This window comes from Geotrypetes seraphini, chromosome 2 (genome assembly GCF_902459505.1).
Source record: "Geotrypetes seraphini chromosome 2, aGeoSer1.1, whole genome shotgun sequence".
Classification (NCBI taxonomy): Eukaryota; Metazoa; Chordata; class Amphibia; order Gymnophiona; family Dermophiidae; genus Geotrypetes; species Geotrypetes seraphini.
This window is the reverse complement of record NC_047085.1, coordinates 1,532,001-1,557,677: the sequence shown is the minus strand read 5'-3', so window position 1 is coordinate 1,557,677 and position 25,677 is coordinate 1,532,001. Positions and strand designations below refer to the sequence as shown.

At 42.3% G+C, this 25,677-nt stretch overlaps 1 protein-coding gene across 1 annotated transcript in view; it reads right to left on the bottom strand.

Annotated features, from left to right (window-relative positions):
* Nucleotides 1–25,677, bottom strand: part of CPSF1 (cleavage and polyadenylation specific factor 1) — a 406,695-nt gene that overhangs the window by 370,362 nt on the left and 10,656 nt on the right. The window contains exons 2-3 of the mRNA XM_033933046.1: nt 15,050–15,202; nt 4,221–4,248 (exon numbers count right to left, since the gene is read on the bottom strand). Coding sequence (XP_033788937.1) covers nt 4,221–4,248; nt 15,050–15,193 — 172 coding nt within the window. The 5' untranslated portion in view covers nt 15,194–15,202. The remainder of the gene's footprint in view (nt 1–4,220; nt 4,249–15,049; nt 15,203–25,677) is intronic.

Here is a 25,677-nt window from a genome sequence, read left to right as displayed (position 1 = left end):
ATTGGGCATGACACATTACTTTCAGCCGCACTCAGCATAAGATGTGTGCGCTTCAACTGCAGGTTCTGATGACGTGACGTGCGATATGTGCTCGTACTGCAACACGACGCTCGCTTATCCAGTTAAAATTTGTCTTGCAAAACACTCGCAAGCCATGTTACTCACTATCCAAGGTTTGACTGTACCCACTTTCTGTGGTTGCAATCAAAGCAGTTTACTTATTACATACAGATACTGGGGGGAGTAAAGTCAAACGCTATATAAAACAGGCATATTGTAACACATTGATGACAAATGTCAACCACAGACAAACTTGAGAGGGAGGAAGAAGGGTAGAATTACAATTTTACATAAGAACATAACAGCAGCCTTACTGGGTCAGACCAATGGTCCATTAAGCCCAGTAGCCCGTCCTCACAGTGGCCAATCCAGATCACCAGTACCTGGACAAAACAGCAACATTCCATGCAGGCTTCCCCCTCCCCAACCCCCCCCCCCCATCTTAATAAAAGACTATGGACTTTTCCTCCAGGAATTTGTCCAAACCTTCTTAAAACCTGCTACGCTATCCGCTTTTACCACAACCTCTGGCAACGCGTTCCAAAGCTTAACTATTCTCTGAGTGAAGGAGTTCTATCTCCTTTATCATCTTGGTCGCTCTTTAAACTTTTTCGAGTGCCACTATATCTTTCTTGAGATAAGGAGACCAGAATTGAATGCAATACTCCAGGTGAGATCGCACCATGGAGTGATACAGACGCATTATATATACAGTGGTACCACGGTTTACGAGTGCACCGGTTTGCGAGTGTTTTGCAAGACGAGCAAAACATTTGCAAAATCGGCACCTCGGAAACCGAGCGCGCCTCGATTTGCTAGCCCCCCCCCCCCCCCCCGCTAACCGGCACTCTCCCCCCCGTGATCTGGCACCCCCCCCCCGCCGCCATAGGGCACCCCCCCGCCGCGACCTGAGGTCCCCCAACCCACCCAAACCCTCTTCTTACTTCAGTGTAGCCTCCGCACCGGCACCGGCACCAGCATGTCCTGCCGGTGCCCGAAGATCTGCCTCCTGTGCTGGGCCTTGAGCATGTGCGCATGCTCAAGGCCTGAGAGTTCACGTTCTCTCGAGAGAGAACGTGAACTCTCAGGCCTTGAGCATGCGCACAAGCTCAAGGCCCAGCACAGGAAGCAGATCTTCGGGCACCGGTAGGACATGCTGGTGCCGGTGCGGAGGCTACACTGAAGTAAGAAGAGGGTTCGAGTGGGTTGGGGGACCTCAGGTCGCGGCGGGGGGGTGTTCGATGGCGGCAGGGGGGTGCCAAATCACAGGGGGGGGAGGTGCCGGTTCGCAGGGGGAGCAATGCCGGTTCTCGTGGGGAGGGGAGCAGCGCTACTGGCCTTGGGGAGGGGGGGTGGAAGGGGGGAACCTATCAAAGCGAGTTTCCATTATTTCCTATGGGGAAACTCGCTTTGATAAATGAGCATTTTGGATTACGAGCATGCTCCTGCAACGGATTATGCTCGTAATCCAAGGTACCACTGTATTTAGTCTTGTTAACCATCCTTTTTTTAATAATTCCTAGCATATTGCTTGCTTTTTTGGCCGCTGCCATACATTGGGTGGAAGGTTTCATCGTATGTCTACAATGACACCCAGATCCCTTTCTTGGGCGCTAACCCCAAGATGGACCCTAGCATCTGGTAACTGTGATTTGGGTTATTCTTCCCAATATACATCACTTTGCATTTGTCCACATTAAATTTCATCTGCCACTTGGACACCTGTCTTCCAATTTCCTAAGGTCTGCCTGCAATTTTTCACAATCTTCATGTGTTTTAACCACTTTGAACAGTTTAGTGCCATCTGCAAATTTAATCACCTCATTCATCATTCCAATTTCCAGATCGTTTATAAATAAGTTAAATAGCACCGGTCCAAGTACAGATCCCTTCGGCACTCCACTGTTTACTCTCCTCCATTGAGAAAAATTATCATTTAATCCTACCCTCTGTTTTCTATCCGATAACCAATTCCTAATCCACAACTTAACTTTGCCTCCTATCCCATGACTCTCTAATATTTTAAGCACCCTTAAGTTATGAGATCAAATCCCAGCATTGTTCCTTGTGACCCTGGGCAAATCACTTAATCTTCCATTGCACTAGGTACAAAATAAGTACCTGTATATATGTAAACTACTTTGAATGTGTAACCATAAAATAAGCGGTATACAAGTCCCATTCCCTTTCCTCTAATGTCTCCAGTATTCTGAATGCAGCAAAATCATTGTGCAATCGCTAGCAAACGTTGCCTTTATCTTTATGGGGGAAGGATTGATTTATTAAAATGGTCCTGCTGCCAAATGGATGGATCTGTTACATTACATTACGAGATTTCTATTCCGCCATTACCTTGCGGTTCAAGGTGGATTACAAAAGAGTTATAAATGGTGGGTTACAATATAGGATCATTGATGAATTCAAGAGAAGTTGAGAAGGCGGATTACATAAGAGATATAAATGGTGGGTTACAGTAGAAGATCATTGGTGAATTCAAGAGCAGTTGAGAAGAACTGGTGGTATCTGTGGGGCGGGGTGAAGGCAGGATGATGGAAGGTAATTGATATGTTAAGAGTATTTCAGTGATTTCTTGAAGAGTATCGTTTTTATTTCTTTTCTGAAGATCTTGTATTCGGGGGTGGTTATCAGTAGATTGGAGATTTGCTGCTTGTGTTGCCAGGAGGCCGTCATACAGGTTTTTCCGTTTGACTTCTTTGATTGGAGGGTGTGTGAAAGGGGGGGGGTGTTTTTCTATGTCTGGGTGACGTAGTTTGGTAGAGGCGGTTGTTTAGGTAGATTGGTGGTTCTTTGCCCAGTGGATCTGTGGCAGTGGAATAACATTATTAGGAAATGTTTATAGGGTTCTAAGAAACCAAGAGCATCCTTCCTTGAAACAACTGCACAGGATTAGAGGGGAGGGGAGAATGGGTTTGCCTGATCTCAACGCTTATAATATCGCTTGTCATTTGAGAATTGTACAAGATTGGATTTTTCTTACTACCAATTACTGTGATATTGAGGTTGAGAATAATTTGGGGGGCTGATTTGCATCTTGCTTACATTATTCATGTGAAGGGTGGCAGATTGTCTTCTACTTTGAAAAATGACCTACTAATTAAATCGGCTAGATGGAGCCAGTTTCATAGACATTTTTGCCTCCATGCCCATTCTTCTCACTATTTGCCGCTCTGTGGTAACGCTGATTTTCCACCAGGATCGCAGGCTCCATAGCTGGACTGAACATGGCTTGATATATTGATCTCTTATAATATTTTACAGCCCCTAACTTACCACCCAGAGACTTGTTATTCTTATATTCAGCACTAACAGTATGTACAGCCACTCCTACAAAGCTATAGACTGGATTTTGTTGAATTAGATTTTGCTGATGTTTGGCCCTTGCCAGCCATTACCAAGGATTGGTTGGTCGATTTTATGAAGGCCTCTTAAAACCTCAAGGGTTTCATTCCTTATACTGGCCCTACAAATTTTGGCTATTATGTTACAGGCAGTCCCCAAGTTACAGACGTCTAATTTAAATATGACTCATACTTAAGAATGGGGTTGCAGTTTCATTTGATTTCACTGAGCAGTATTTCCAGTGACATAAGACTCCTACACTTCTCCTGTAGCAGATTCAGGAATGATGCCAGGCCACATTAGGAACAGTGTGTGGTTGGTTGTTCATGCTGTACTTTAGAGGGAACACTGGGTCAGTTGGCCCTTTTGTCAGCTGGAAGCAGAGATAAGCAGCCTAGTTAAGCTCTGGAACGCATTGCTAGAGGTTGTGCTAACAGTGGATAGCGTAGCTGGTTTTAAGAAAGGTTTGGACAATTTCCTAGAGGAAAAGTCCATAGTCTGTTATTGAGAAAGACATGGGGGAAGCCACTGCTTGCCCTAGATCGATAGCATGGAATGTTGCACAAAAGGGGAACTCAGGAGTCCTATACAAATTCCAACAGCCCTAAGAGGGGGGACTGAATTAGTCTTACCACACTGCTGGAGATTGAGAAAGACTGGGTTGGTAGGGGGAAGCCTCTCCTAATATACAAGTTTTGGTCTCAGTCTCCACTGCTGGTCACAGTGAGGTATAACCCTTCTGTAAACAACTATACTGGTCTACCAGGCAACACAGAAAGGCAAATTTCTCTGTCACTTACCTGTGATCTTCTCACCTTTGCCAGAATTCTAAAATTAAAAACAAAGCATATCAATAAGAAAATAAAAAGTCAATTTTTTTCATCTGCAAAATAAAGTGCTAAGTCCCTAAAAGCTACCACAATGCCTCAGAAACCAAGCACTGAGTAACTTCAAGCCACAAACGATCATTCACGTACCCAGAGAGAAACACTAGCAAGCAACCCTCCATCCCAGCTGTTGGTGATATTTTTTGCCCAGAAATCTCCCCCCAAGAGGAAGCCCATGGAACCAAGCACTGACATGCTGTCTGCGCCCAAAGAATGGGGACACCAGATACTATGCTCCAAGTCTCCCTTCTCCCAAAAAAGGCACCACAGAACCAAAGACAGCAAGTGATTGCATCCCATACATCATAGAAAGTGCCAAGCTGACTCCCTGCCCCTTACACCTTCTCCCTCCACCCAAAAAAAGTGCATCCTTAGAAGAGCACCTATTCACAGCAAGGGAAAAGAACTTTCACAACCCAAGTGATGAGATCCCTCCTCCCCATCAATAAAAAGATAGCACATCCCAAAAGCAAATCATCCAACTCCTATACCCCATGAGGGGAAAAGGTTCTTCACAGAAACCAGGCATCAGAACCCACAAAGAATCTATTTTCCCCCCCCCAAGACAGACAAATACATTTCAGTCAGCGTTTTCTAGTTCATTAAACTTATGAGTGTATGTTTTAAATTATTTTAAGAAATCTTTGTGTGTGTGTGGGGGGTCCTTTCCTATTAAATTTTTAGAGATTACATTGGTTGCCCATAGTGTTTTGCATTAAATTCAAGGTATTGAAACTCATGGGTGTTTATGATTCTCTACCATATTATTTGGAAAAATGTTTAATGCTGTATATTTGAAGAAGCTGAGATCTGAGAATCATCTATTGCTGGATACAAAAAGAGAGAATAATATCCGATAGATTCGAACGAAGAGTTCTTACTTCTCGTTAGCTGGTCCACAGTTGTGGAGTGCATTGTCAGGAACTTTACGTCTCTGTAGAAACCTTTGCAATTCAGGAAGTTGCTTAAAAACCTACCTATTTGTTCAAGTTTTTTTTTAAGTCAATACATAACAGTGGTTTGAGACTTACAATAATACAGAATATAGCGGTCAGAATGATTTTTGGCCTGAAGAAATTTGATCATGTTACACCCTTTTATTGCGAATTGCATTGGCTGCCAATGGAGGCCCGGGTATTGTTTCAACTAGGCTGTTTCTGGTACAGCTTCTTTCTACTTAGTCAATAGATTTTCTTTAGCATCATACAGACATAGTAGAAGAACTCATCCTTTGTTTAATTTTCCATCTGTCCAGGGTTGCAGGAGTAAGAAATTTCTTAATCATATTTTGGCATCTCAGGCCTTCATGACAATGAATTCCAAATATTGTTGCTTACTACTCATTCCTATGGCCATTTTAGAAAATAATTGCAGACCTATCTTTTTTCTAAATATTTGACTGTTTAATGAATCATCTTATTTCATGTAACATGTTTACTTTTATAACTTTTTGTAAACCGCGTTGAACTTCTAGTTACGCGGTCAATAAGCACAATGTTATGTTTGAATTAGGTTTGAACAGGTAAATGGTTTATTTATTTATTTTTTTTTTGTATATATCTTTATTAACAATTGTGAATGGCACATACAACCAGTAGGTGGTTTATTAACGTGAAGAATGATGCTACTTTCAGGATATAAGATAAATTGGTCCAAATCAGAGCTTATGCCTGCCAGTATATTTAGTGTTAAAGAACTTTTTGCAGATTTTCCATTCAAATGGGTGACAGGAGGTTTTAAGTATCTTGGCATACAAATATGTTCTTCACTGTATGAGACTATTAAGGATAATGAAAAGAAACTTTTGTTTTATGTTAAGGAGTTGATTAGGAAATTAACACCAAAGTGGATTTCCTGGTGGGGAAGAATGGAGACTGTAAAAATTACAATAGCTCCTACTATTATGTATTGTTTGAACATGATTCCAATCTTCTTTTCACCATCAGTATATAAAGAATTGGATAAAGAAATTAGTAAATTCATCTGGCATAATAAGCAGCCGAGGATAGCGTTTAAGACCTTGCAGTCAACTAAAGACTTTGGAGGAGTGAATTTTCTGCATTTTTACAAGTATCACTGGGCTTTTATATTAAGACAGTCCATGTATCAAGTTTCAAGTTTATTAGTGTTTTTGATTAATCGCTTAATCATAATTCAAAGCGATGGACGGAATAATACAATACTTAACATAAACTTAAGTCCGAACAGGACTATTAACAAACAAGAAAAGAGGGGAAAAGGGAAGTGAACTACAAAATATTAAAAGTAGAACAATCAAGGAAAAAAACATAAGGTAGGGGATATAAAATTCCATAATCATAATCAACAAGATAAATAAAACAAAGAGAGATAATTAATTATCAAAAATATCTTTAAAAAGAAAAGTTTTTAAATTAATCTTAAATTTATCAAGGTTGTGTTCTTCTCTCAAATAGATAGGAAGAGAGTTCCAGACTTGAGGGGCCGTAACAGAAAAAATAAATTGTCGTCTTGTATTAATGATCTTGAGAGAAGGAATTGTCAATAGATGTTGTTCATTTGATCGTAATGTTCTATTACAGGAATAAGGAATTAATAGTTTGAAAATAAATGCAGGAGTTTTATAAAGTAGGAATTTGAAGGTAAGTAAGCATAATTTATAAGTTATTCTGTGAGATACCGGTAGCCAGTGTGCATTCTTAAGGAGTGGAGTTACATGATCAAATTTCTTTGTTTTTGTTATAAGCTTAATGGAGGTATTTTGTATAATTTGTAATCATCTAAATTCACTTTGCGCAATTCCATTAAAAAGGGCGTTACAGTACCGTATTTTCACGCATATAACGCGCGCGTTATACACGATTTTTACAAACCGTGCATAACCTTACGCCGTTATACGTGTGAGCGCGTTATCCCCTTTTTTTTTACATCGTTCCCTCCCCCGATGTCCGATTCACCCCGCAGGACCGCTCGCACCCCCACCCCGAAGGACCGCTCGCGCTCGAACACGCACCCGCACCCCCACCCCGAAGGACCGCTCGCACCCCCACAGCCTCCCCACCCACCCCCCCATCATATAGAAGCTGCCTACCGTCGTCCTGCTGCTTCCTCTGCCGGCGGTCCTGAGTCAGAGAAAGGGCGGGACCGCCGGAAGAGGAAGCAGCGTAGACACAGGGCTAAGAGAAGGGGCAGGACCGCCGGCAGAGGAAGCAGCAGGACGACGGTAGGCAGCTTCTACATGATGGGGGGGTGGGGAGGCTGTGGGGGTCTTTTGGGGTGGGGGTGCGGGTGCGAGCGGTCCTTCGGGGTGGGGGTGCAAGCGGTCCTGCGGGGGGGGGGTGAATCGGACGTCGGGGGGGGCATCAGGCTTTCAGGGTGGGGACAGGACTTCAAGGGGGGACCGGACTTCAAGGGGGAGAGGAGAGTCGGGGCGGGCTAAAGGAGAGTCGGGCTGGCCAGAGGAGAGTCGGGGTGGGCTAAAGGAGAGTCAGGCTGGCCAGAGGAGAGTAGGAGCGGGCGAAAGGAGAGCCGGGCAGCGACGGGAGAGTCGGGGCGGCATGCGCGGTATACCGGTGTGCGCGGTATATAAAAATTTATTTACATAAATTACAGTTTCCCGCGCGCTATACCCGTGTGCGCATTTTACACGGGTGTGCGGTATATGAGTGAAAATACGGTAATCGATTTTAGAGATCACCAAAGAGTGAATAAGAATGTTGAGTGATTTAGAGCAGAGATATTGCGAAAGAGAACGAATTTGACGAAGTCTATAAAAAGATGATTTGATAATACTACTAATATGATCATGGAATGTTAATTTATTATCAAAAATCACTCCTAGAATTTTAATGGTGTTAACTGTTTGCAGGGACACATTTTTTATAGAAATAGGGGCAATAAGTTTGGAGTTTTCTTTCCATGGGAAAAGCATCACATTTGTTTTATCAATGTTAAGAGCTAACCTATTATTATCCAACCATTGAAGAATTTGTTCAAGTTTTTTGTTAATCGCTATGATATCAAAAATATTATTGGAATCCAAGGGGTGTAAAAGCTGAATATCATCAGCGTAGGCAAATACATGAAAACCTATAGATTGACACAGAGTCATCAAAGGGGCAAGGAAGATATTAAAAAGTAGCGGGGAAAGAATAGACCCTTGAGGAATACCATATGAAATTAGTGAACTTTTGGAAGTTGAATCATTAAGAAAAATAGTAGAAGTACAATCTGAAAAATAAGATACAAACCAGGAGAAAACTTGGTCAGTAATACCAATGGAATAAAGTCTGTCTAATAGAAGTTGGTGATGGATAGTATCAAAGGCTGCAGAAAGATCAATGGAAATTAGTAAGACTGATCTAGAAAATATTGTATAGAAGTAGACATAGCAATCAATGAATGTTCGGTACTATGATGATGTCTAAACCCAGTTTGGTTCAGATGCAGAACGTTAGTTTTTTCCACAAATTCAGAGATTTGATTAAAGACAACTTTCTCTGTCAACTTTGCTAAAAAAGGAATATTTGCTATTGGTCTATAATTGGATAGCTTTTCTCAACTAGTTTTATGGTCTTTAATAATGGGTCAAATAATGGATTCTTTCCAGGTCTTTGGATGAAAGGACCAAAGATCTCAAAGTACTTCTTGAAAATAAAGGGAGGAATTGAATCAGCCTTAGTACCTTTAATGTTAATAGATTTAATAATATATTCTAACTCTTTAAGATTAGGTATATTAAATTGTGAACATTTAGAGTATAATGGATTGTTCATGATCAATTGTAGGTCACTGTCTAATTGTAAAAGTTTTCCTGATATTACTAACTTTTTCAATGAAATAGTCTGCAAGAGCCTGAGCAGTGGGTAATGAGTTAGAAGTTTGTGTTTGCTGCTTGTTTAAAGAAGTTATTGAATTTAATAAGACATAGATAACTGAAGGATTTTTGGCTTTCAAAATTTTTCCAGAGTAAAATTTTGCTTTTGCTTGATTGATTTTTGATTTATAGAATCTAGAATGATCTTTAAATAGTTGAGTATTTACCTGTGTTTTATCTTTCCTCCACTTGCGTTCTAACGATCTGAGCTGTTTTTTAATGAGAGCAAGATCAGTTGTATACCATGGATTCTGAATTTTTCGTGCAGAAATTTTTAGTTTGCAACGGTGCAAGTTCATCTAATAAAGAGTTTATAGAAAGGATCCATTGAGTTAATAATTCATCCAGATTAGTATTTTTTGATTCAGAAAGGTCTAGTTTGAACGTTGAACTAATTAGATCAAGAGAGAGATTATTAAAATCCCTAATTTTAAACGTCCGATGTTCAGTACGAAATAGATTATGGCTAATATCGGAAAAGTTTAACTTACCGAGCAGATGCTCCTTGGATCAAGATTTGTTTTTTCCACTTCGTCTAACTGATGTTATAGAAATTGAATTACCAAACCATTTGAAGTCAAATCCAATTATTAATTCCACACAAAGGGCACTTGTTAATTTGGACAGACAACAGGTCGTCCCTTATGGGAACACTTTCAGATGTCCATTGTGGAATAACAAAAAGATTCATATTGATGGTAAATTCTTACTTTGGAAGGAATGGATGGAGTTGAATATATTTACAGTGGAAGATGTTATGATATCTGCCAAGGTCAAGTCTTTTGTGGAATTAAGAACCAGTCATCAAGTTAAATTCACTCAGTTTTAGGTGGCTTCAGCATGTGATCAGTCTTTTTAAAAGCACAATGAAAGCATCTACACACCAAGCATTTTACTAAAATGTGAAAGAATTGCAGGCTCAGGTCATGAAGCGTCAAATTGGTACAAAGTTCTAGTCCACAAAGAGCAGCAAAAAAGAACAAATGGATTAAAAGATATTTGAGCCAATGAATTGAAGATAGAACTATCAAATGAACAATGGGATCTTATGGTGCTTGAACGTATCAGATGTAGTCACTCTGCTGCTATGAAGCAATCTCTTTATTTTATGTTAAGACGGGTAATTTGGACTCCTGTTAAGATCAGTAAAATCAACATTGAGAATTCTCCATTGTGCTGGTCGTGTAAAGGTGAAAAGGGAACATTGGATCATATGCTCTTTCATTGCCCAATTCTTGTAATTCTTGGAATCTATTAGACGCTAAACTAAAAGGAACATAGATTCAGATATCAACCCATTCCCATTGCTGGGATCCGGGTTTAACGCTCACTCCCTCCTGTGCTGTCCTCTAACCGCTCAGTCCCACTCCCGACAAACGTTAAAAAAATAAAAAAAAAAAAACCAGACACCCTTCTACACCCTGCTCCTGCACACTGCCTCTACCGACTCCGTGCTGTTGCTTAGTCTCTCCCCACTTAGCAAACCGTTTCACACACGATCTAAACAAGCCCTGCCTTTCAGCTTAAAAGGCTCCCCAAGTTCCACCATGAAGCCTCCCTTCTGGCTCCTTTTCCTCCTTCTCTGCTCTTCTCTTAAGATCACCTTCTGTCTGATACCCCCCTCCCCTAATCTACCAGACTCCCCAAATGTCACTACTACCTGCCCCGACCTCAAAATTCCCACGCTGATGCGCACCAGAAGTCACTCTTACAAACAAAAACCCCGCAAAGCCAACCTCGCCTCTTTAAAGCCTGTGCCCCCCGCCAACCTGCCCAACCACACCCCAGACTCTCTAACCCCAGTCCCGTTTCTCTACTGCAACGCCAGATCCGTATGCAACAAGACCCAAATCGTGAAAGACCTTCTCGCGGATTCTGATCCTGGATTCTTCTGCATCACAGAATCCTGGATCACCAAAGATGATCTCTTTACACAAAACGAGCTATGTCCCCAGGGCTACCAAGGCCTCTTTTCTCCTAGATTAAACCGAAAATGAGGTGGCCTGGCACTCCTCTACAAATCTTTCTTTGATGTTCAGCTTCTCGAAAAAGGCAGCCATCGCTCACTTGAATACATGTTAGCCTCAGTCAATGATGAGCTCCATCTTCACCCACTGGGTATCTTATCATTATATCGCCCGCCCACCCCCTGGAGCAATTCCTCCGAGCTTGTTTTCGAGACCATATCCAACGCGTTCCTTAAGTTCCAAAGACTCCTGATCATCGGAGATATCAACCTCCACCTCGATGACACCACCAGCAAGGATGCATCTGATTTCAATAATTTCCTCAATTCCCTTGGCTTCTCTCCTCCCGCCTCCTCTCCAACCCACGATAGAGGCCACACACTAGACATTATCAGCTTCCTCGATCTCACGGATTACAAAACTTCGACCAATGACATCCGTTGGGACCACGTCCCCTGGTCCGACCACTTCTTAGGAACCTTCTCCCTCCCCATCTTCATGTCACACCTTGGAACCTCATCCCATACCTCTAAGTCCATTACTTTCCGCAAGAAAATTTCAAGTAATCAGTTCTGGTCCAAATTTCTCGACAATCTCTCATCTAACCCTAAGCCTCCAGATACTGCAACCAACTGGCACAACTGGATTACTCTCTCAGAATCCACCTACCACTCTCTTGCCCCGCTCTCTACCAAAACCGTCACCTACTCCCGTAAGGCCCCCTGGTACCTCCCATACCACAGGGTACTAAAACAAAAATGTCGATCCCTGGAACGCATCTGGAAAAAATCTAAATCCCCCACAGACAAACAAATCTGGAGAGTCAACATTAAATCTTACAACAACGTACTCAAAAGCGCTAGGAAAAACTTCTATGGGGACAAGATCTCCAGATCAAACAATCAGAACAGCATGCTGTTCAATATCTGGCGCTCCCTAATCCCCAACACCAACCCTTCCTTACTCCCCTCCTCCCCATCAGCCGACCTACTAGCAAACTTCTTCAATGGAAAGGTCACCACCTTAAGAAGCTCCTTCCCTCCCGCAGTCTCCTACAATTCTCTAGTGTTCGCCACCCCCAATCCTACTCCAAATGTCATCACCCCTGTCCCAGTCAACAGATCCTGGACTGCCTTTGAGCAAGTATCCGAATTGCAGGTCCTCAAGCTCTGCCAGAAATTGAAATCCTGTAACTGCTCCTTGGATCCATTTCCATCCTATCTATTCGAGAAAATACCCACACAGGCCATCTCATCACTCACCAAACTCATAAATTCTGCTCTGCTATCGGGCCTCTTCTCACCTGAAATGGGACACATTGCACTGACCCCCCTACTGAAGAAAGCTGACCTAGATCCCTCCATCCCATCCAGTTATCGCCCTATAGCGAACATCCCGCTCCTAACCAAACTGCTTGAGTCCATTGTCTCCTCCCAACTCTCAGCCTACCTGGAAAGATTCTCTATCCTCCTACCCTATCAATACGGCTTCAGACCTAACTTCAGTACTGAAACCCTCCTGGCCTCCCTAATCTCGAAGATCCAACAACTCCATTCTCACAAAAAATTTGCCGTTCTACTCCAATTCGACCTCTCTGCAGCCTTCGACGTTGTCCATCATGACATCCTAATCTTCCTACTCTCCGAGATAGGCATCAGCTCCACGGTCCTCGACTGGTTCTCGAATTTCTTACGTTCCCGCTCTTATAACGTTACCAAGAATGGTACCTCATCCTCCCCGTGGAAACCGACATGTGGAGTTCCTCAAGGCTCCCCCCTATCTCCTATCCTCTTCAACATTTATATGTCCTCCCTGAACCTCCTCCACCTCTCCCCCCTAGAAATACTCTACACTTACGCTGACGATATCCTGGTCCTCCTCGAGACCGACGCAAACCTCACCAATCTCGCAGCAAACATCTCTTCATGCATAACCAAACTTCAATCCTGGGCTCTCGCTGTACAAATGAAACTGAATGAGTCCAAAACCAAACTACTTTGGCTTGGCCCTAAACTTGATCATTTACCCACTTCCATCCCACTGCCCACAGGCTCCTCCCTACAACTAGAGTTCTCTAGCAAAGTTCTGGGCATCACCATAGATTCCTCGCTATCCTTCAACGACCACCTCAACTCCCTGATAAAAACATGCTTTCACAGCCTTCACATGCTGAGGAAAGTGAGGTCCTGCTTCCACCAAAAACACTTTGCCGTGCTTGTTCAGTCCATCATCCTCTCCAGATTGGACTATTGCAATTCCATTTACCTTAGCTTAACAAAGAAAAGCCTCCACAAACTCCAACTAATCCAGAACACCGCGGCCAAACTTATCTTCTCAAAAAGCAAATTTGACCATGTCTCTCCGCTCCTGTCCAAGCTGCACTGGCTTCCTGTCATCTCCAGGGTCCATTTTAAATGTGCCTGCTTAACCTTCAAGATACTCCACGGCATCCTTCCACCTCTTATTCCTCTATCCTGGAATTCCTCAAATCCACTCTCCACTAGATCCACGCAAAAATTAAAATTATCCTTCCCCTCCTCAAAAGGTATCTCCCTCGTCGGTAAACTCGGGTCCTCCCTCCACTTCAGAATCGCTCAGCTCTGGAACAGTCTCCCTTCCCCTCTCCGTAACTTGAGCCCCCTCCTACCATTCCGTAAGCTTCTGAAGACTTGGCTCTTCTCCAAAACGTAACCCGTCTCCTCCCTAGTATTATCACACCTAACCTCTCTCTTACTTACTTCTATAAATCCACTGGAGTTCCGTTCCTTCCCTAACCATGTAAACCGTGTCGAGCTCCACCTGTGGAGATGATGCGGTATATAAACCCAAGATTTAGTTTAGTTTAGTTTAGTGCAGGCAATTTGGCAGAGGATTTGGAGTCATGTTCAGATATTGATCTCGCTTAATATTCCTTTAACATATGCTAGAGCTCTCTTTAATATTTTAATGATTCGATTGTTATTAAAAAAAGCTATAGGAAATTGGTAGCTATTCTAACAGCAGTGGCTATCTAATCAATTTTAAGAGTTTGGAAGGACTCAACTTCATTATCATTTTATGTTTTGGTGGAATTCTGTCTGTCTAATTGGGAAATATGAATCAATTGTCATGGAAAAAAGAGGTAACAAATCAAAATTTGACAAAATATGGAGAATAACATGATTAGGAATGAATAGGTTGCTTATTATTTTTTTAATATGATGTCATACTCTTTGTATGGCCTGTGATATGTTAATTGTTGGGAAATTTGAAATATGTATTGTATTGGCTAGGGAAGAATAGTATACATGTGTATGAATGAATAGGATGTATGTGGGGGGAAGGGGGGGAGGTGTTTATTTTAGATTTCTATATATATATCCATTGCTTATGTTGGGAATTGTTATGTGGAAATATTTTGGAGAATGTATTCTGCTATCTAATTGTTTATATGAAAAATTGTCAATAAAAAATATTTGAACTAAAAAAAAAGAATAGTTTAAATGCATTCATATTGTGACTATGCAAATAGACTTTTGTATTTTCTTCTACTTATTGTACATCTTTTTATTTTGTGATTTTATTCTGTATGGAAACTTTTTTTTGCAATTTTACTGTGTATGGAAACTTGTAAGCCACAGTGGATAAAGGCGGATTAAAAATGTTTTAAATACATAATAAATACATTTTGATTGCTTTATTAGCAGTGAAATTTATCTGTAATCAGTAAATTACTGATACTTCCAAGAGGGTTTAAACACAGCCACTCATCATGGGAAAATCCATTAACCAAAACATTTCTCCCCGAGTGCAAAGTACAATTATTTCAAATCAAACTTAAACCTCCGATTGGCTCCATAGTGATACTTGTACCCTGGAAGGAGCCTATCCATTCATCCCAGAATCCATAGGCCAGAGGACTACTGATTAGAAGTCCCTACCTCAATGTCCTGGTTCAGGCGGTACACGTACAGCTGAGAGGTTCCAGCCACCACCAGGTTCTTCTCCGAGTTAGTAAAAAAGTTACAGAACATAGAAAACTCAATCCCTGTAGGGGGATGAGCCTGTCGATACACAGCATACATCCTGACAACCTGCAAAATATAAAACCTTGAGTGAGCTTCGACCTTATAACTTGCTGTGTAATATTCAATGCTTGCATCTGGGACCAACATACTCCAACCCACTTCTTTGGATGCTTTCAATTCCAAACTCCAACTCACCTGCTAAGCACTAATATCTGTCTTATCATTCCCTCTGTAATTCCCCAGCTGAGCTCTGTCTTGACTAGATTGCAAGCTCTTTGGAGCAGGGATTGTCTCTTCTGTATTTTGATGTACAGTGCTGCTGCATATGTCTAGTAGCGCTATAGAAATGATTAGTAGTAGGAGCAGCAGAGGCCAGGGAGCAACCACTATCGTCACCGAGTCCAGAGCAACCACAAGCCACTGTCAGAACTGAGTAGACACCACAGGGTCTAAGAAATGTTACTGGGACAGAATCCAGGTTCAATTAGCCACCACCAGACACAGGAATGTCATGAAGTACAGGCAGAGTACAGCTCAAAGCTACAAAAACATACAGTACCATGAAGTAGCAAAGGTCATGCAGAGGAATGTAATGTAATGTAATGTAATTTATTTCTTATATACCGCTACATCCGTTAGGTTCTAAGCGGTTTACAGAAAATATACATTAAGATTAGAAATAAGAAAGGTACTTGAAAAATTCCCTTACTGTCCCGAAGGCTCACAATCTAACTAAAGTACCTGGAGGGTAATAGAGAAGTGAAAAGTAGAGTTAGAGGAAAAATAAAAATAAAATAAACATTTTAACAAGACAGCATTGATCTAAATACTTTGGAAGGTAGAAGAGAGGAGAGAAAGGAATAGAAGCAGAAGGGGGAGCCGTTGAACAGTAGAATTCTGGAGAAATTTAAATGATAGAAATAGAACAAAACAAAGACAAAAGGCAAAACAATAGATAAGATTAAAGATAAATCATAAGCTGGAAAGAAAAATAAAATAAAACTTTGTCTTCAATCCACGGTTTCAGCGTCAGTGATGAAGTGGAGCAAGTAAGTTTAGGAGGAGCGATTGACGTTTCTAGAAAGGGCTTCTTCAGGGAAGAGACTTGGCAGACAGTCCCAGGATGCCTATGTCTCCTCCCCTGCGATGTTCTCCCATCCATGCATTCCCTCCCAGACACACTGCCCGTGCCCCAGCCGCTCCAAGGAGGCTGCCCCAGATGAGGCCCACGGTGAATGCAGGATTCTCTCCTCTGCGGGAAAGCCGCCCGGAGCCGACAGTCGATCTTCTTAGCGGATTGCATGGGGGGAAGAGTTCACACTCTTGGTAGGATCGGGTCTGTGTACTCTCGGTGGTTGTGGCTGGTCTCGTTGCTGCTTAGGTGTAAAAGCAGTTGATCTCCACTGCTGCTGATATTTAAAAGCAGGCAGATTGTCAACCAAAGAAGTTCTGCACAGAAATAGACATCGAGAAAAGGTTTCATTGGAAGCAGAACAGAACAAAATGTTGTACAGCAGGGATCTCAAAGTCCCTCCTTGAGGGCCGCAATCCAGTCGGGTTTTCAGGATTTCCCCAATGAATATGCATTGAAAGCAGTGCATGCACATAGATCTCATGCATATTCATTGGGGAAATCCTGAAAACCCAACTGGATTGCAGTCCTCAAGGTGGGACTTTGAGACCCCTGTTGTACAGCAATCAAGAAAATCATTTCTATGGACCCATTTCAGAAGCCCAGGTTCATACATTCTGCTTCAAATGAGAATTATCAAAGCATCCATCAGAAAGAAAAAGTAACATGCCTCCAAGTCACCCAAAAATGACTTCTCCGAACTCATTATCCAATCCCGCTCTACTTAATTATACAAACCAGGGATATTCCTACATCACCCAATTACCCTGGCATTTATTACTCAATGCTGAGGTAGTCTCCTTTCTAAGAGATAAAATTAAAAATAAATACTTCTTGTCTTTGTGGCATTGTGCAACTAAAATTTCCTTCCTGGTTTTACTTAAGTGATTTTCTACCCTGTAACTATGGAGTAAGAGTTGGCCAGAAGCTTACACACATTTAGGAGGTCATTACTTAAAGCAGGGGTGCTCAATATGTCGATCACGATCAAACAGTAGACATAATTGAAAAACGAGCAACTCTTCTCGTGACCTTCAAGACAGAACTTGAGAAACAAGATATTTTGAAATTATATTTCCTGAAAAAACAAGAGATGTTTTGTGGTCAACGGGTGGTTATTTTTCCAGATGTCTCTAGACAGACCCAATTTAAGAGGAAACAGTTCCTCCAGCTAAAGCAAAAGGTTTTGGCAGTTGGAGCTACTTTCTTCTTAAAATTTCCATGCAAATGCCTAATATCATATGGAAATGAGAAATATGTGTTTTTTGATCCAGCCCAGGTGGAAGATTTTATTAAAGAGAAACCTTTGTTGAAAGTTTAATTTCTTATATTTAGTATATTTTTGGAGGATGATGTTCAATATATAAATAGCCATTTGCCTGTTCCTAGAGAGTAGATAGAAATATTTCTTTTGATGTTTTATTTGCACTGGCGATCAGTTTTAATGTGGACTAGGACATGGTTGAATTAGTTTCCTTATTATTATGTTAATTCCCGTTGGGAATTTACATTGTATTTTTTACTTTGTGTTCATTCATGCATGTTTGTTACAAAGATATTGTAATGAATAATCTAATAAATAAAGAATTAAAAAAAAAAAAAAAAACAGTAGATTGAGAAGGCAATGCAAGTCGATCACGGAGCCCATCCCATCAGATCATGCTGGAATTTGGATTGAATATCAGTTTATTGAAGAAAATTCTTTTTTTTAAATTATTTATTCATTTTTACATCTTACAACAAATGTATCAGAAAATATCATTTGAACTTATACAATAACATTTGATTAGCTTTCATGTACAACTTAAACTATAAAATTTAAACCCTCCCTCCCATCCCTACTAATTCATATATCATATAATATATTGTATAATATTTCTAATACTCTAAACATTTAATATTATATCAAATCAAAAAACCCTCCCTCCCCATCCCATTGTATCAATGAAGGAAAAATGATATTTACTAATCACAATATTCTATTAATGGACCCCAAACCTCCTGAAATTTATTGAAAATTCCTTTTTGCGTAGCTAATGTTCTTTCCATCTTATATATTTGACACAAAGAGTTCCACCAGAAACTGTAGTTAAATCTACTCCAATTTTTCTAATTAAACGTAATTTGTTGAATGGCTACTCCTGTCATAAGTAATAACTTATTTTTTTTGCAGAAATTTGACTTTTTTTCCTCATTGACATTCCAAATAAAATAGTATCATATGATAAAGCCACCAGATTTTCTAATAAACAATTTATTTGGCCACATATCGATTTCCAAAAAGCCAAAATGAATGGACAATAAAATAATAAATGATCTAGAGTCCCTGTCTCAAGATGATAATGCCAACATCTATTAGACTTAGCGCTATCCAATTTTTGTAAACGAACAGAGGTCCAGAATGCTCTATGCAACAGAAAAATACAAGTTTGACTCATAGATGCCGACATTGTACATCTTATCCTCCAAGACCAAATCCGTGGCCATTTAGATGCAGTAATCTGATGCTTTATCTCAATGCTCCAAATGTCCCTCAGACCATAAGAACATAAGCAATGCCTCTGCTGGGTCAGACCTGAGGTCCATCGTGCCCAGCAGTCCGCTCACACAGCGGCCCAACAGGTCCAGGACCTGTGCAGTAATCCTCTATCTATACCCCTCTATCCCCTTTTCCAGCAGGAAATTGCCCAATCCTTTCTTGAACCCCAGTACCGTACTCTGCCCTATTACGCTCTCTGGAAGCGCATTCCAGGTGTCCACCACATGTTGGGTAAAGAAGAACTTCCTAGCATTCGTTTTGAATCTGTCCCCTTTCAACTTTTCCGGTGCCCTCTTGTTCTTTTATTATTTCACAGTTTGAAGAACCTTTCCTTCTCTACTCTCTCTATACCCTTCATGATCTTATAAGTCTCTATCATATCCCCTCTAAGTCTCCTCCAGGGAAAAGAGACCCAGTTTCTCCAATCTCTCAGCATATGAAAGGTTTTCCATCCCCTTTATCAGACGCATCTCTCTCCTCTGAACCCTCTCGAGTAACGCCATGTCCTTCTTAAGGTACGGCGACCAATATTGGACGCAGTACTCCAGATGCGGACGCACCATCGCCCGATACAATGGCAGGATAACTTCTTTCGTTCTGGTTGTAATACCCTTCTTGATTATGCCTAGCATTCTGTTTGCCTTCTTAGCGGCTGCTGCGCATTGTGCCGTTGGCTTCATTGTCATGTCCACCATTACCCCCAAGTCCCTTTCTTGGGTACTCTCATTTAATAACATCCCTCCCATCGTATAGTTGTACCTCGGGTTGTTTCCCACATATAATACTTTACATTTCTCAATGTTGAACTTCATCTGCCATCTCATCACCCATTCCCCTAGTTTGTTCAAGTCCCTTTGCAATTTTTCGCAGTCCTCTTTAGTCCGAGCTCCACTAAATAGTTTGGTGTCGTCTGCAAATTTTATTATTTTGCACTTCGTCCCTGTTTCTAGATCATTTATGAATATATTAAATAGCAGCGGCCCGAGCACCGAGCCCTGCGGGACCCCACTCGTGACCCTCCTCCAGTCCGAGTAGTGGCCCTTCACTCCTACCCGCCAACCAGTTTCTGATCCATCTATGTACGTCTCCTTCCACCCCATGGTTCTTCAGTTTCCAGAATAGGCGTTCATGGGGCACCTTGTTTTTTGGAAATATAGATATATGATGTCTATGGGGTCTCCTTTGTCCATCAGTTTGTTAATTCCTTCGAAGAAGTGCAATAAGATTGTTAGGCACGATCTCCCCATGTTGGCTGGTTATAAGAAGTTTGTTTCTTTCAAAATGTTCATCGATGTTTTCTTTTATCAATGTTTTCTTTTATCAGTGCTTCCGCCATTTTCCCCGTAACCGAGGTCAGACTCACCGGTCTGTAGTTTCCCGGGTCACCTCTTGATTCCATTTAAAGATGGGCATAACGTTGGCTATCTTCCAGTCCTCCGGGATCACGCCTGTTTTCAGGGATAGATTGCAAATTTGCTGCAGTAGTTCCGCTATCTCCTCCTTTAATTCCTTCAGAACCCTTGGATGGATTCCGTCCGGACCTGGGGATTTATCAGTTTTTGGTTTTTCTATCTGCCTGCGTACATCTTCAAGGCTCACTTCCATGGATGTTAATTTTTCTGCTTGATTTCCATTGAAGAATTGCTCAGGTTCCAGTATGTTGGATGTGTCTTCGTTTGTGAATACAGACGAAAAGAACATGTTAAGTCTTTCTGCCACTTCTTTCTCCTCCTTCACCACTCCCTTCCTGTCTCCATCGTCCAGCGGTCCCACCTCCTCCCTAGCCGGTTGCTACCCTTTAACATATCTAAAGAACGGTTTGAAATTTCGTGCTTCCCTGGCTAGCCTCTCTTCATACTCTCTTTTGGCTTTTCGAACCACTCGGTGACATTCTTTTTGATACTTCCTGTGCTCTTTCCAGTTCCCCTCAGTTTTGTCCTTTTTCCATATCCTGAATGAATTTTTCTTATTGCCTATCGCTTCCTTCACTATTTTAGTTATCCACGCCGGGACTTTTGTTCAACTCTTTTTGCACCCCTTTCTGAATCTGGGGATATACAGATTTTGCGCCTCACTCACCGTGTTCTTGAGAAAAGACCAGGCATGTTCTACCGTTTGCCATTTTTTGGAAGTGTTCCTAAGTTTCTTCCTTACCATTTCCCTCATTGCTTTGTAGTTTTCTTTCCTGAAGTTGAAAGTTGTCGCTATGGTTCTCTTTCCTTTCGGTATTCCTACCTCAAACTTGAACTTGATCATGTTATGATCACTGTTTCCCAACAATCCCACTACCTCTACTTCCTTTGCAGGTCCCCTTAACCCATTTAGGATTAGATCCAGAGTGGCATTTCCTCTCGTTGGTTCTCTAACAAGCTGCTCCATGAAACAATCTTGTATAGCCTCCAGGAATTCTGTCTCCATAGCGCATTTCGAGCTTCCAAGACTCCAGTCTATCCCGGGGTAGTTGAAGTCTCCTATAATAACCGTGTTACCGCTTTTGCATTCTTGCTTCATCTCGGCTTCCATTTCTTCATCGATATCTCCGGTTTGTCCGGGTGGACGATAGTATAGGCCCATCTTTATTTCAGGCCCTTTGCATCCCGGTAATTTAACCCATAGCGATTCCAGCTTGTTGGTTGTCTCTGCTGTGTCCATTTTTGTTGATTGTATGCTTTCTTTTATGTATAGGGCTATTCCACCTCCTTTCTGTCCTGACCTGTCCTGGCGATAGAGCTTGTACCCCGGCAGTGCTCTATCCCATTTGTTTTCTTCAATCCACGACGTTTCAGAGACTCCAATGATGTCTATGTCCTCTGCATTGGCCATGGCTACTAAATCCCCCATTTTGTTTCTTAGGCTCTTTGCATTAGTATATATGCAATTTAAATCCTGGTATTTTCTTGTCTTCATTTCCTTTCCCAGTGCTTCGGTCTTTAGTTTCTTCTCTTTTGTTACAATCCTTCTAACCTCCTCTTCTGGGTTAGTCAACTCCTGTAATTTGTCCATTGTTTCTTCCCAGCCTTTTTTCCCCTCAGTATCTTCATGGGATACCTTCTTCCGAATCATCGACGCTTGGTCGACTGTTGGCTTTCCCCTTCTTCTTAGTTTAAAGCCTGTTCTATTCCTCTCCTGTCGTTGTTTGCTAGAAGTCTTGTTCCCGCCGTGCTCAGATGCAGTCCATCTCTCCTGTAGAGCTTGCTCTTGCCCCAGAACGTTGTCCAGTTCCTCACGAAGTGGAACCCTTCTTCCTCACACCATCTCCTCATCCATGCATTTATTGATTGTAGTTCCTCCTGCCTTTTCACATCTGCCCTTGGTACTGGTAGGATCTCTGAGAACGCTATCTTCTGGGTCCTCATCTTCAGCTTCCATCCCAGAATCTTGAACTATTCTATCAGCGTGCTTCTTCTGTAGTCTCACCTGCTGACATCGTTCGTCCCGATGTGGATCATTACTGTGGGCTCTTCCGTCTCCGCTCCTTCCAGGATCTTTCCAACTTTGTCCACGATGTCCTTGGTTCTCGCTCCTGGGAGGCAGGTCACCAGTCGATCCTCTCTCCCTTCTGCTATGTGGCTGTCCACATGCCTCAGGATCGAGTCTCCCACTAGGATCACTGACTTTCCCTTCTTTAGGTTTCGCTTTGGTCTCAGGTCAATGTCCTCGGTGTGCTTCGCTGCTTCCTCTCCTGGGCATTGACCAGTTTTCGGTTTTTTATTCATAAATCCAGATATCACTTTATACCACTCTGCGGCCTGGTGTCCCAGGAAATCCACCTGAAAGCATAAGAACTCCAAACTATATTGATTATTGAGATTTTTCCATTCAGGGAACCCCGCCTGAATAGCCTGCTTCAGTTGCAACCATCTATAGCTTTGTGATTTATCAAGATCAAATTTATGTTGTAACTGTGAAAAATCAAGCAATTTACCATTAGATATGACATCATCTAGAGTTCTTATACCTTTCAGCACCCACTGCTTCCAGATGACCTTAAATCCGCCGATTTGAATCTTGGAGTTAAGCCATATAGTTTGATTTGTTGATTTATGTATTGGAATAGGTTTTAAATTGCTCAACAATCTTAAGGTTTTCCATGTCAGTGTTCTCCCCAGAAATATTTTCCAGCTGGGTGGCATGAAAAAGTAGCTGGGTGGGGCGGGATGAGGAAATTTGGTGGTGGGGAAAATTAACCCCCTCTTTTACTAAGGTTCGCTAGCATTTTAAGCGCGCGCAAACCCCTACGCTACATGGGAAAACTAACACCAGCTCAATGCTGGCGTTAGCATTAAGCGCGCGTGGCAATTCCTACGCGCGCTAAGCGCATGCTAAAACCACTATTGTAACTTAGTAAAAGGAGCCCTAAATGTGTACTATTAGTTAATTATTATTATTATTTTCCAATGCTCACTATGACTTCCTTTTTTAAGGTTTGACACTTATGCCAGAATATTTTTACTAAATTTAATAAGTATTTGCCCTTTTTCAAATGGTATAGAGATTAAAAAAAGGGACAGGCGTTAATGAAGTCATTAGGTTCAATCTAGCCATTTATTTCTGCATGAATTTAAACAACTAAAAAAAAGATAAATATAGCTCATCCAGTCATACAAGAAATGGCTCTGCAGCAAGGGTGCCCACACTTTTTGGGCTTGCGAGCTACTTTTAAAATGACCAAGTCAAAATGATCTACCAACAATAAAATTAAAAAAAAAACCACAAAGCACACTGTACGCAGATAAAATGTTAATTATCATTTATATTCCGCGGGTTTTCAAAGAGGTCAAGGCAGACTATTCTATGCAATGTCACCTCAGGAACAACTATACAAAAATAGACAAAATATACCCCCTCCCTTTTTACTAAATCACAATACTGGTTTTTAGAGCAGGGATAAGATGCCCTGTGCTGCTCTCGATGCTCATAGGCTCCCTGCGCTAAAAACCGCTATTGCGGTTTAGTAAAAGGGGGCCATAGTGCAAAATATAGACAGCAGATTCTCTTAACAGACACATTTTGATCACTAAACTGAAAATAAAATCATTTTTCCTACCTTTTTGTCTGGTGATTTCATGAGTCTGTTTGCACTTCCTTCTTCTGACTATAAATCCAATATTTTTTTCTTTCTGCCCCTTCCCTTTTCTTTCTGTCTCTCTTTTTTTCTCTCTCCCCCTGCCCCCCCAAGCCATCGCACCAATTTCTCCACTTCCCCGATTCTTTCCCTACCCCCTAAGCCACCATGCCGATTTCTCCCTGCTTCCACGAGCCAGGCCAGCAATGTACAAGCGCCAAACTCACAAGACTTCACCTCTGATGTCAATTCTAACGTCGGAGAGGAAGTTCCAGGCCAGCCAGGCAGCGATTGGCTGGCCCAGAACTTCCTCTCTGATGTCAGAATTGACGTCGGAAGTGAAGTCTTGTGAGTCCGGCGCTTCTACGTGCCTGGCCTGGCTCAGGGAGGCAGGAAGAAAAAGATTGCCAAGGCAACGCGATCGACTCACATTGCCTTTGCGATCTACTGGTCGATCGCGCTCGACCATTTGGCCACCCCTGCTGTTATAGTATCCTGTCCTGACCTGAGGAAAGGGGTTTAGTCCCCCCAAAACTGCCTTATTTCCATTTCCTATTTATAAACTTTAATCAATAGATACAATACTACTTGATTCTACGTAAAGCAACAAAAAATTTTTTTTCTACCTTTTGTCATTTCTGCTTTAATCATCTTGTCTTCACTCTTCTTTCTAGCCAGCATCTGTCCGCTCTGTCTTCCATGCAGCATCAGCCCCTTCCATCCACTGTCCGTCCTCTCTCCGTTCCATATGGCATCTTCCCTCTTTTTATGCTCCTTCAATAAACTGTCTATCCTGTGCCCCTTCTCTTCTCCTTTGTACATGATTGATTTCAGCTCTGCCACCACCCCGTCACCTATGCTCTGGCATCTCTCTCTTCTCCTTTCTTTCCTTCGCACCCCACAGTCTGGTATCTTCCCTTCCCTGATTCTCTGGCATCTCACTCCTTTCCTTTTCTTCCATCTCTCCCTCCCCCTCCATGCTCTGACATCTCCTCCTTCCTTTTCCCTTGGTCTGGCATACTTTCCTCCTTCCCTCCATGCCCTGGCATCTCTTCTTCCCTCCCTTCCCTCCAATCCCTGGCATCTCGTTTCATTCCCTCCCTCATCTTCTTTCTCCCTCCAGTTGGGTGCAGCAAGTCTCTCCCCCTCTGCTCCCTTTCCTTCTTCTGTCACCCAAGACCTGGCGTCATGAACTAGCATTCGCATTTCGCTGCTGTTGCCAGCTTCAGGCCTTCTTCTCTGTCGGGTCCTGCCTTCATGGAAACAGAAGTAGGCAGGACCCGGCAGAGAGGAAGGCCTGAAGTTGGCAACAGCAGTGAATTGTAAATGCTGTTGCTAGCCGAAGAAGTTCATGACGCCAGGCCGAGCACCCAGGGCAGACTGCTACTCTCCCCCCCACGACCCTGCTATCTCTCCCTCCCTCCCATCACGAGACTCTAAACAGCACTGCTCTACTCTAAGCAGGCTGCTTCAGGGCTTTCTCCTGCCGTGATTCCCTCTGGCACGTCACTGATGAGGGAAGAAGGGAGAGATAGGAGGGTCGGATCAGGTTGGAGGGCGCCCGGGATGATGATGAGGCTGCTGCTGCTGCCAGCAAATCCAGCAAGGGCGAGGCCCCAAAGCACTGCACTGGCGAGCCCCCCTTGACCATTTCGGGCCCTAGGCCTGTGCCTACCGGGCCTATCCTTTAATCTGGCCCTGCTTCCCCCCCCCATATGCCCTGACATCTCTCTTCCACTCCATGGTATGGTATCTCCTTTCCCTCCCTCCCATGGTCTTTGCATCTCTTTCCTCCTTTTCCTGAT